This window comes from Herpailurus yagouaroundi, unplaced genomic scaffold, assembly GCF_014898765.1.
Source record: "Herpailurus yagouaroundi ecotype Mexico unplaced genomic scaffold, PumYag 199, whole genome shotgun sequence".
NCBI lineage: Eukaryota > Metazoa > Chordata > Mammalia > Carnivora > Felidae > Herpailurus > Herpailurus yagouaroundi.
Window position 1 is genome coordinate 12055622 of NW_024412430.1, and position 12912 is coordinate 12068533.

Genomic DNA, 12912 nt, shown 5'->3' on the forward strand with positions numbered 1-12912 from the left:
GAAGGAAGGAAGGAAGGAAGGAAGGAAGGAAGGAAGGAAGGAAGGAAGGAAGGAAGGAAATCTGCTTAGAGTTACTCTAAGCCTGTCCTCTAGCTGGATCTATCGATATGGAATTTACTTTCCAGAAAGACAGATAACCCCCACTAAAGGCCCACGAGAGCTCCCTAAATTTTCCAGGAGTGACGAGACATATTGCTGAGGACACAGCTCTGCTTTCGTACCTGAGGCTCCTGGTCATGACCGCCGGGGTCCCTCTCGTAGCTCTCCGCATACAGTCTGATGGTGGCCCGCATACCACTGGAGGAACTGAGCCGAAAGATGAGCCGTGAGGCGTCTGAGAAAATGATCCTTAGGCCCTGGGACCAAGAACACCCAGAACGGGTCAGTGAGCCAAAGAATACGCGGGTAGTAACAATTAATACCTACTCGTGGTTATTGCTGGGGGAGACTTAGGGGCAAAACCGAACAGACGCTCATGTTCCCTTGGTCGGGAGATGTGGGAACCAGAAAGAGGGGGAGGGAAAAGGAGGGGATGATATTTAATAAATGTCCCTGGGGCCAAAGTTTGTCCCTGGATGCAATGGAAGTAGGCAATTTCTTTACGACAGTCAAGCAAATTAGCTGTGTTAAGGTTACCCGTCCCCCCGCCCACCGGCCCTTTGCTTTAAGTTCATCTATTTTGATTCTTTCCTCGCACTCACATTCCCTGGTAGCAAGTAAGGCCTATAATGAAATGTTCGGGCTTGGAGCCTCAGCTGGATTCTGGGGTTCCTGCATACAACCTCATCCTCTTGGCTCTGTCCTTCCTTCTTACTCTACACCCTGGCCACCAGGACGGTGTGGGGGCAGAGCTGTGGCAGCATTAATTTGCTTTTGGCTCAGACTGTCTCCGTTCTCTGTGCATCTGTTTTCATTAGTGGCAGGGATATTTGAAAAATACGACCGTAAGATCATATTGTAATGTGTGTTGAAGGAAATTTGTTTTCTTAAGACAACTGATAAAGCCCTTGTTATAAATAAGCATATTGGGAGGGGGCAGAGGAAAGAAGAGGAGGAAACAAAATAATAAGTCTGGTCAGTTGTTATGTCTGAAAAAGGAGAAGTCTCGGGCGACTTTGACATCAGACATTTGCCCTAACACATTCGCCCTTGAAACTTGTCTGGCCTTAAATCTTGGTTGCTAAGAATAAGCCATTATTAAAAATATACCTCCCATATAAATCTGACTGCTAATGCCTTACCCCACCCCACCCCCCCCAAATGCTGCGGTGGGGCGGGGGCCCTATGATTCCATCTGAACGGCTTTCTGTTTTTTAAATTTTGCAGGCATTTCTTGTCCAGTCCCAAAAAAGCCTTAGCCTCTTTTGGAGCGATTCACTGTCTGCCATGATTTGCGTGACAAAAAGGAGCCCCCTCCCTTCCTGGCAACCTGTCTCTCTATGATACTAGCTCTGCAAACAGGATGGTACTAACCAGGAGTCGTTCAATGGGCAAACATTTTATCGTCCCTGGGGATTGAGTCCTGGGCCAAACCCTGGGTATATGAAGACCAAGACACAGTACTTGCTCTCCGTAAGCCTGGACCACATTGTGACCACATTGCAACGAGCAGTAACCGTTTCCTTACCCATCTTGTGCTGCCAGAGGAGTGAATAGTTATGACATTCTAAATAGAGTAAAGGGAGCAATCCCCTACCAATCGGTGTTACATACCAAATTATGTCCAAACTGACAATAAGTCCCCAAAGGTTCCATAACTGCATCCACGGTCATGGTTTTACGTACTCTTTTGAAGCTCTTATTTCTTTTTCAGCCTGCACTCCCCTTGTCACCATAGATAAGACACATGAGTAGGTGACTGGTTGCTCAGGACTAGGACTTATGCAGACGTCGGTTAAAGTAATATTAAGGCTGAGGCTCTAACCGCCTGTTGTAGATTCCAAACCACTCAAGGCCACCTCTTCTGATGACCACTAAACTCAACCCTCTATTGTAGCTCCCATTCATTACACAATTGGTATATGGCCAGTGGGAGGTATTTAAGAACTCGGGCCATAGCAGACCATCAAAATGTGTTATCAGCTCACAACTAAGCCTTTTTTTTTCTTTCTTTCTTTTTTTTACAGTGAAATCATGTTATGATTTTTCGCCTTGTGGGTAACCATAGCTTTGGCCGTATTCATAGAATTTCGGTTAGCATCTACATCGGGTGTCCTGGAATAGACTGGGTGCTTGAAAAGATGATAAAGGCTAGCCCAATGTCTCTCCTTCCTATGCAACCAGCCGTGGGATCTTACTAGAACCCATGGTGTTGTGTGAGACCTCCAAGTGAACACCACAATTCTCTTCCTCGGCATGGGTGGAAAAAAATTTTAGACCCAGCCCAGTTCTGTGCTGTGACAACTCTAGTTTCGTGTCTGGTGAGTATCACTTTGATGCGTGAAGTTGTATGGGATTGCTTCAGCGCTGCATGCTCCTCCAATGAACTTAATGAACGCGCACCCTGAACATGAGCTATGTTCTCTCCCGCATGCATCCCCTACTCTCAATTAAATTATGAGGCCAAAGTCGCCACTGACCAAGACTTGCCAAGTTTCTAAATGTTCTGTAATTCCAAAAAAAGTATACCAGTCAGAAATTTTTCTTTTTTTAATTTGTAGGTTATATCAGGGGTTGGCAATATCGTTTGTCAGCCAAATTTGACCTGCCACCTATTTTTATAAATCGGGTTTTATTGGGACACAGCTGTCCCCATTCGGCGTATTATCTACGCTGCTTTTGTGTTAAAACTGCAGAGCTGAATAGTTATGACAGAAACTGGCCCACGAGGGCAAAAATATTTACTATCTTTTACAGAAAAATGTTTGCTAACTCCTGGTATAAACCGTTACGTGATCCGCAACACGAGATACTTATCCTTCAGCCCTATCCCAGAAGATATTTGATCTATGCGCTTATGAAAATCCCAATAGAGACTCTTAAAAAGTGAGAATAAACTGAGGGTTGATGGTGGGTAGGAGGGAGGGGAAAGTGGGTGATGGGCATTGAGGAGGGCACCTGTTGGGACGAGCACCGGGTGTTGTACAGAAACCAATATGACAATAAATTTCCTATTAAAAAAGAATAGAAAAGAAAATCCCAATAGAGGAAAATTATCAAGACTTGTATAAATAAGAGTGTCTAATCCATGCATTTCCCCCAGTTATTCTAGCACCTAGCCACAGATTCATCTGGACATACACATTACCCAAATCGATGTACTTCCGACTGACTACTCACGACAAATATTGACTTATTAGATTGCATTTTAGGGGTAGGTGGCTCAGTCAGTTGAGCATTTGACTCTCGATTTAGACTCAGGTCATGATCCCAGGGTTTTGGGATCAAGCCCCGCATCAGAGTCTACACGGAGCATGGAGTCGGCTTAAGATTCTCTCTCTCTCCCTCTGCCCTTTTATCCCATTCGCACGCATGTGCGCGCTCTCTCTCTCTCTCAAATTAAAAAAAAATGCATTTCAGTTTCATATCCTCACTTTCATTGCTGGGTCTACAAGGTATCCGCCTTATAAAACCCACTTTTATAGTCACTTTCGGGATATTTTTGGAAATTGTATAAAATTCCACATGAGACATTTCCTCAAGAGCCAAGTGTTAGGAAAGCCTTTCCTTCCCTGAGGAACTGGTATTTTTTGTCTTCTGTCAATAATAACTAACCATAGTTCCCTTTTCAATATGGCTGCCAGAACACTTAATGCCAAATTTGAGGTTCAGCCCAAGTGGATCCTTATGACTTGCATAACTATGAATTTTTCTTCTTCGGTTTTTGACTCTCTACTCTTATTTATATTTTCCCTAGTCTTGATTTCTGTTTCTTATTTATGTCCTAACAACTTCATTATGTACGTTTTTGCTGCCACAAATCCTCCTGAAGAAACAGGGCCTGGCACAAATGAATAAAAGGAGTTCCTCTCACTTCTAGCCTTAACCCTACAGTGTTGGAACTGCTGAAACATGTCTTTGGGTCCTTCGTCAGCTGGTGAGCTCTGGAAGGGCAAAGCCTTATGGTCCTTGTTCACACCATTTATCCCCATAACCCAGGACAATGCCTGGCACGCAGTAGCTCTCTGCAAACACCCGAATGAATGTCACTGCGTGTTTGACAACTGGAGTGAGCACCCCTGGGATGCCCCCTCCCACATTTAAGGACGACTCACAGACCCAATGAAAACACACTTATATTCTCCGTCAGAGAACCGGGGTTAACATATTTACCTTGAAGGGCCGTTGTGAATGATGCTGGATCTACTCATCCTTCATTTTTAAGGCAAAGTTCAGTTTTGGCTAAAAACAATGGAGTTGAATCATGGTGGGTTCCTGTCCCCACTTGCGTGGCACGAGACAAATCCTAAGTCCCTTAACTGCAAAATTTGCTGCGCATTGGAATCAGCGAGGCCTAAGACAATCTCAATCACGGAGTGGGGTACCAAACGGGCACGTCTAGCTCCAGCTTATCATTTTCCTTCCCACCGAGTGCCTGTTGGTGTAGCCTCGGTGACAAGAATGAGGCTTTGCCCACCTCAGCTTTGTCCCAGGGGAAGATGGTTAAAGAGCTACATTCCCTTGCAGGTATTTCCACCCCCAAATCCTCCAATTTGCTTCCATTTATCACTAGAGCTTTTCTATTTCTCCCCGCATTTGCCCCTCTTTGCTTTGTCGCTTGTAGAAAGTCAGTTTGGCAATGATAAAGAGATAACAACTGGAGAACAACAGGGCTGAAGCTCTGGCTTGGCTTTTCAGCTGGTGGTCTTAAGCAAGTCACTTTTTCTTATAGTTTATTTATTTTGAGAGAGAGAGAGAGAGAGAGAGAGAGAGAGAGAGAGAGAGAGAGAGAACATGAACGTGAATGGGGAAGGGGCAGAGATGGAGAGACAGAGAATCCCGAGCAGGCTCCACACTGTCAGGGCAGAGCCTGACACGGGGCTCAAACCCACAAACCACGAGATCATGACCTGAGCCAAAACTGAGAGTCAGACGCTTAAGGGACTGAGCCATCCAGGCGCCCCTTGAGTAAGTCACTTTAAGCTCTGTAAGTCTCAGTTTCCCCAAAAGGGTCGAAAAACAATACAGCCAGGCCTACTGGGTTGTTGTGAGCATCAGATCAGAGACTATATGCGAAACGTGCCTTGAAAATTAGAAATCACTCTATAGATACTATTCTTATGTTAAGCTTTTAATGAAAATGGTACTGTGCTCGAAGCCATCCAACCTTCCAGATTTTGCAGAAGATTGCCAAATAAAGCCTAAAGGGGAAGAGTTTATGGCACATTTATTTTTAAGTTAGGCAGAATTAAGAGTAATTTTATTTTAAGAACTGTGCCATGTTCTCGGCAATCACTGCTAAGCTCGCGGATCTGTTACCATTTATTTTCTCCAGAACTCCCACTGGCCTGGCTTCTCCGACAACTAAATGCCCCTCCTAAGTTGGTCAGTTGAGACCATTATGGTCCTGAAGAAAGGACCTCAGAGTCATCTAGGCCACTTCCTCCCTTCACTGGAAAGAAAGGGGAAGTTCAAGACCGCGTCAGGTAACAGCGAGCCAATCGAAGAGCCAGAACATTAGGTCTTTTGACCCCAGGCCTGTCACTTTAGGGTGAACCACATTGCTTCCCGTGAACTATTTGAACCCTGTCTCATGTGTTTTGTACGGTCCCCCCAGATGAGCACAGAGCCTTAAGCAGAGCAGGTATCCGATAAATGTTGGCTACGTAAATGTTGGGTTTGTTTTTTGTTTTGAAGCCCTCGTGTAAATCAATGCAGGGCAATCTGCGAGTTGCTAAACACACGCAGAGCCGCCAGATGTGCGCTTGGAGACTCGAAGACATGTTGCAGCCAGGCGGGGAAGGAGGAACTGTCCATTACCACCAGTGATTTGGAAGTCGAGTAGTGCCTTAGGATGAATTCCAGGGGGAAACAGCATATGGCCCTGCAATCTAATACAACGTCACATATACACAGTCAGCTGGCCACACCAGGCCTGTGAACCCGGAGACAAGACAGGCGTGGAAGAGCGAGACTCGGAGCCTCACTCAGATGTTACCTCCCACAGGAAATCCCAGGGACTTATCTGGAAGGCTTCAAGGTGAAAATACTCCTGTGAAACATCTGAACCACATTTTGTAGAAGAAAGCAGGCAGCTTATAAAGCAGAAGATTTGGATGGGACAGACATAGCTCTCCATGAAAAAAATTAACTAGAATGACCCGTTTTTCTTTGTTTAAGTCATAGAGTTAGCTGCAAGCGTGAGTTCACAAGTGGTTGAGCAGGGCAGCAGCTGGTCCACACCGCGCCCTTATATAAATTGCAAACAGGAAGACAATTTATAGAAAAGCATCTTTCTTCTTGGCTGGCCTAGACTTTGGCTTCTCCTCCCCCATTAGGCTGAGTGCCTTTGTGCAGTGCACTGACTGCACAGCCGTACCCACCTGCCCTCCTTTTGGAGGAATTCTCATCTAGCCTTTTCACAACCAACCGGCACGCGTTGAGACCAATCATTGCAAATAACTATTTGGGGGGAAATCAAGGTCAAATGACTTCGTAGGTGCGCTTTTAAAACACACAACCGGAAAAAACCACATTAGGTGATGAGAGGGCTTCTTGGAGAGTGAGGACTTAAAAGTTATCCAGATGCCAACCATCAAATTTGGAACAATGGAACTAGGTCACACATATCCCATTTCCCCAAGTCTTTGGCCAAAACGGCTGCTGATCCCTGTTCACTCAACACCAGCACCAGTTCTGGGATATTTTGGATCAGACACACTTTACCCAGACAACAGGGGTCGCTTCCTCCCTGAGTTCCTGTGACAGTCTGCAGTTTTTTCCTTTAATAATTATGTTTCCCGGTGACAGTCACCCTCGTGACTGCAAACAGACATTGGTATTTCAGTAGGAAGTAACTGTGATGTTATTCATTCCAGAATGCTTGGATTCTTAGCATACATCTTAGTGGGATTCTGTCAGCATTTTAGAAGATAGTCCTAGGGGCGCCTGGGTGGCTCAGTCGGTTAAGCGGCCGACTTCGGCTCAGGTCATGATCTCGCGGTCCGTGAGTTCGAGCCCCGCGTGGGGCTCTGTGCTGACAGCTCAGAGCCTGGAGCCTGTTTTCGGATTCTGTGTCTCCCTCTCTCTGACCCTCCCCCGTTCATGCTCTGTGTGTCTCTCTCTCTCAAAAATAAATAAACGTTAAAATTAAAAAAAAAAAAAAAAGAAGATAGTCCTAAAGCAATCAGCTTCTGTCAGGAGAAGGTACTTCATTATAATAAAACTCCAATGAATCAGAAGCAAAGGAGTAAGAACTTTAGAATGAGCCAGAAAGTGTCTCCCTCTTCCTATTTTCAAACCAGCCAACAAGTCCTTATAAAGTAATGAATATGTGTTTGGTCTTTGGAAGACAAATAGGCAAAATCACAGGAAAAGCAACTGAAAAAATCATTTAAAAAAATGGGGAGGGCACCTGGGTGGCTCAGTCAGTTAAGCACCCAACTCCTGATTTCAGCTTAGGTCATGATTTCACGGTTCGTGAGTTCGAACCCCCGAATAGGCTCTGTGTGCACAGTGCAGAGCCTGCTTGGGATCCTCTCCCTCCCTCCCCTCTCTCTCTGCCCTTCCCCTGCTCACCTCTCTCTCTCTCTCAAATAAACACTTAAAAAAATTTTTTTTCAACGTTTATTTATTTTTGGGACAGAGAGAGACAGAGCATGAACGGGGGAGGGGCAGAGAGAGAGGGAGACACAGAATCGGAAACAGGCTCCAGGCTCTGAGCCATCAGCCCAGAGCCCGACGCGGGGCTCGAACTCACGGACCATGAGATCATGACCTGGCTGAAGTCGGACGCTTAACCGACTGCGCCACCCAGGCGCCCCAACTTAAAAAATATTTTTAACCCATGGTTCTCAAGGTGTCCTACCAGAAGGCCCAAGTGGCTTTATTTAACAAAATTGCAGCGTTGTAGAATGGGCACTGACACTGAGAATAAAAATATTGTGCCACCCCGCTGAGAATGCTATGACCTATAGGAAATCCCAGTTCTTTATCTGGAAAGCCAAACAATGGTATAACGACATTAGTTTAAAGAAAGGCATCTAGTCTGTCAAGATGGTCTTCCCTGGGCCGGCTCCCACTCATTCTTCAGGGCAAAGCTTAACTATCACCTCCCCAGAGCCCCTACTTGGGTACCGCCTACGATGCACTCCCAAGTAAGCGCTTTCCCTGTAATACCTTTCAATAAACTCTATAGTGATTACAAATCGCATGTCAGTTTGTCTCTCCTGCTAGACTGTCCTGTATGCTGGTGGATCTTTAACGTTTATTTATTTTTGAGACAGAGAGAGACAGAGCATGAACGGGGGAGGGTCAGAGAGAGGGAGACACAGAATCCGAAACAGGCTCCAGGCTCTGAGCTGTCGGCACAGAGCCTGATGCGGGGCTCAAACTCACGGACCGGAAGATCATGACCTGAGCCGAAGTCGGCCGCTCAACCGACTGAGCCACCCAGGCTGGTGGATCTTTAACGTCCCAGCAAGCTGCCCGGCATGTAGCAGGTGTTTGGTAAACATTCAATGAATAGATGAAGACACGAATGAATCACACTTCAACAATCTTCACTGTATCATACTAAAGCAGGAAAGGGATGGGTATTTATTATGCAGGTTTTTTTTTTTCCAAAATCACAACTGGGGACGGAAAAAGGATTTTTTAACCCAGATGTAATCACAGGATACATGTAATGACAACACCTCACTTCCTAAATATTTCTGTTACTCAACAGAGAAGGACTATTTGTAAGTACTAACTTTCAGATTCAACTAAATCCTATAGGTGGGGTAACCAGCATGGCTGAAATGATTTCTTATATTCTACTTCTGGATGCACGAACCTCACTCCAGCAAGCGGCATAGAATAGAGACAAGCTGTTCACGACAGCCTCTCAGTTGGTTCATTGATGGGGATGGGATGAAAGTTGAAGGTTGACCAATTAACTCTAAATAGAGAACTCAGGGGCGCCTGGGTGGCTCAGTCGGTTGAGCGTCCGACTTCGGCTCAGGTCAGGGTCTCGCGGTTCGTGAGTTCGAGCCCCGCATCGGGCTCTGTGCCAACAGCTCAGAGCCTGGAGCCTGTTTTGGATTCTGTGTCTCCCTCTCTCTCTGCCCCTTCCCCGCTCATGCTCTGTCTCTCTCTGTCTCTCAGAAATGAATAAACGTTAAACAAAAAATTTTTTTTAAATAGAGAACTCAGTCCTGGCCCCCAGATTCTCCAGATGGTACTTTTCAGTTCCCTTCATAGGATGCCTCCAGAAATATGCGCTTGGTAAACTTCTCTCTACCTGTTGGCCAGGGGTTCTTAGCACCACAGTATATATTAAAGCACTAAATGCCCAACTAAAATGTGATTTCAAGACTGCCAATTTACTTCCTTCATTATTTCTAAATACTGAGCGGAGAAAGTGAAGACACCTTCCTGCATATTAAAATAACACCTCTAAAAGCAAATTGACTCTGCAAGCAAGCTTCAAAGTGTACTTTTTCTCTGAACTAATTTCAAATGGTTCTTTTTTTTTTTTCCAGGTCGAGGACACCATCAAAATGCTTCCACTCAGCCTGCACAACTCGAAGGGGGATTAATAAGCTCGGCGTTAGCCTGACATAATCAGATTGGATTTGGTTTTCCACATCAGCTAGCCGGTATGCTTTGATTTACATCAGGTTTTTAAATATCAGCTGAACTGTGACTTGCAAATGACTTCAGCACTGGTGGAATTTCACGAGTTTTGATCTGGTTAAATGGAAATACAGGCGTGGGATGGGTGACGAAGAGAGACTTGGTTCCTCAAATTCTGCTCCTGGTGTCGAGGTTTCTCTCTTCAAAGTTAATTTTCACAGTACAGGGCGTGGTTCTGAACTGATGTCCACCCCAGCGGCAATATGCTGTCACTCAGTGCTGGTACCCTCTGTCATGTTGTCCTTTCACGCTACCAGGATCGGGGGTATTCCTTCTATCACAGCTGGGAGAGTGTCGTAATGATGGGGGCAGTGAGTGGTGACTCCAGAAGATTTTGGCGAGAAGGAAGACGTGGGGGAGGATAAAAGTAAGAGGTAACCTGGGTACTAATGTTGTTGCTTGGGATGGCGATAGGTGAGGAAAAGAGAGAGTACCTAGCACCATGGAAAATCTTGACGTTTGTACAATGAACTCATCCTTGAGGAAAGAGTGGGCCACCTGTCAAGCCTTAGGGAGGTACCTGCCCTTCCCTCAACTCTTCCCTTCTCCCAACTATATGCCTCTTAAATACAGTGGGAGCCTCTTAAGTTAGTCGGCCACTGGATTGAACTCCCTACTCTCATAGGAGCTACTGGCTTGTTTTTCCCACTCATATTTGAAGAAGGCATTATTACTCATTCATGGGACTCAATTTTACCTGATAATAAACAGAGACACATCCTCATGGGACGGGAGAGAATGAACTACAGTTGTTGAACCATGCCTCGCTAAATTGCTATTTCTAAATCAGAGTTCCTCTTGGGTCCTGTTTAACGGAAGGCACACATCAACTTTCCTCTTGGTGCCCAACATCATGAAAACATCAGCCGCTTGGAGGCAGCCGTAGTAAATTCCACGAGACCTGACAGGCGACAGGAAGGCCAGTGAGGTCCCTGGGAATTCATGTCAGGGGTTAAATACTTTGGGGGTGTCCTTCTTGCTCCTTAAATGGCCTCCACGTGGTCTCACAGGCAGGACAGACTTTCCTGAACATTTTCCACAGCAGTGAAGCAGATAGGGGGGCAGGGCTTATCACCAGAACAGGATTTTAATTTCATTTTGGACGGAGGAGCATGTTTTCTTTATCTCTAGAGATATATGTGAAATGGGCTTTTCTTTTCCCCCCACAGTCTGTTTCCTGACTTTGACCCCAAATCAAGGACAAAAAGGAGACAGAGCTGTTTTTAAAACACTTTCTCTTTTCTGAAACCGAGTGGGATGGGAGAGATGGGGGAGGGGGAGACTTGGGGAAGGCAGAGAAACGCGACTGAATCAATTCACAGATGACTCAGAAACCGAAGAGACCTTCCCATGTCTTCACACGACACCCTACAAAGTCGTACGCTGTTCGGTGTGCTTTTCCCCGCTTTTCTCATCAAACATGGCTCGTGAGATGTCAAAGTCGTTCTTTCCCAAGGACGCTCTTTGAACATAATTTATTTTAGTTAACCGTTTATTAGTAGTTACTGTGTGTCAGGGCTTTGTGTGTATCATCTAATTCCCCCCATGGCTGGATGAGGGAGCCACAGTTATGATTCCTACTTTCACAGACAAGGAAAGGCACGGGGAGGTTGAGAAACTTCCCAAAATCACCCAGCAAGGACGTGGCAGAGCTGATTCACGCCCGACACTTTCTGATCTCGAGCCTGTACCCTTGAACACCACTCACACCCTTTCCTCCAAAGTTGAGGATTCTGGAAAGGGGGAAGCAACGGATATTTCTGGAATATCAAATGGATACCAGCCGCTGTGCCTGGGGCTTTACAGGACTTTCTCCTCCAACCTTCTCTGTGACCCTATATGATATTTATCACCAGCATGCCACCCACCTGCCCCATCAAGTTAAGCGAAGTTAAGCAATACGCCCAAAGTCACAAACGCAGGCGACGACAAAGCCAGCCTTCAAGTCTATGTCTGTTTGCCTCCAACAGGACCCAACACCGGAGAGACCACAGTCCTCTGCCTCCCACAGCAAACATTTGTTTGTCCGTACGGAGATCCAATCTCTTCTCTCTTAATTTTAAAATAGCACAGCATTTAATAGATTAATTTGCAGTGTTCTCTAATCAGAAAGATAGTAACAGAAGTTGGCCAAAGTGTGCAGAAGTTGGAACCCGCATACACAGCTGGCAGGAATGTAAAACAGTGTAATTTGCTTTGAAGACCATATGGCTGTTTCTTTGAAGGTGAAACTACAGTCACCATTTGACCTAGCGATGCCGCTCCTAGCCCTACGCCCAAGATAACGGAGAGCCTTTGCACGAAAACTTTACGTGAATGTTCACAGCAGCATTATCCATGACAGTCAAAAAAGTGGAAACGACCCAAATATCCGCAAGCTGACGAGTGGATAAACAAAATGTGGTCTAGCCCCATAATGGGACGTTATTCGTCAGTAAGAGTGGAATACTGACACATGGTCTGTTGTGCTTAGAGAAAGGAGCTAGTCACAAAAGACTACATGTTGTATGATTTCATTTGTGTAAAATGCCCAGAATAGGCAAATCCATAGACCCAGGAAGGAGACTGGGGATGGCCAGGGTTGGAAATGGAGATCACAGCTAAAGAGGACAAGTCTCTTTTGGGGGTGACGACAGTGTTCTAAGATGGACCGTCGTAATGATCGCACAACGTTATAAATCTACTACAAACCAAACCACTGAATTGTACTTTAAGTGGGTGAATTGTATGGGATGTAAATTACATCTCAATAAAGCTGTTCTACATTTATATTCGAAAACTGTTCCGTGAAAAAAGAAAAAAACAATTATTATGCACTTGGTAGGCTCTCAAGAAACATCTGCTGACTGAATGCCCCCATGTGCATTACGGCTATTTAAAAATAATACATGTTCATTTAAATTCAAGTATATCTTTTAGGAGTAGACACTGCCATTCTGCACCAACGTCATATGACTCGTGCCCCAGACTTAACCATCCCTGGAACCAAATGCTCAGAGGACTATGGACTTCCAGGAGTGCGGAGATGTGTGCCTCAGTGCTGGAAGTTTCCCAACAGTCCCAGGACACAGGAATTCCTCCTCTGCTCCAATAGGACCAAACTGCGGTGCAAAAGAACCATCTATGAGTCACTGA

General features: G+C 45.5%; 1 protein-coding gene across 2 annotated transcripts in view; it reads right to left on the reverse strand.

Moving 5' to 3' along the window:
- Positions 1-12912, reverse strand: part of PGM5 (phosphoglucomutase 5) — a 194327-nt gene that overhangs the window by 36036 nt on the left and 145379 nt on the right. The window contains exon 10 of one of the 2 annotated variants that reach the window (XM_040449413.1): positions 222-356. The exons of the other annotated variant lie outside the window; for it this stretch is intronic. Within the exon in view, the coding sequence (XP_040305347.1) occupies positions 222-356 (135 nt within the window). The remainder of the gene's footprint in view (positions 1-221; positions 357-12912) is intronic. 2 annotated transcript variants of the gene reach the window in all.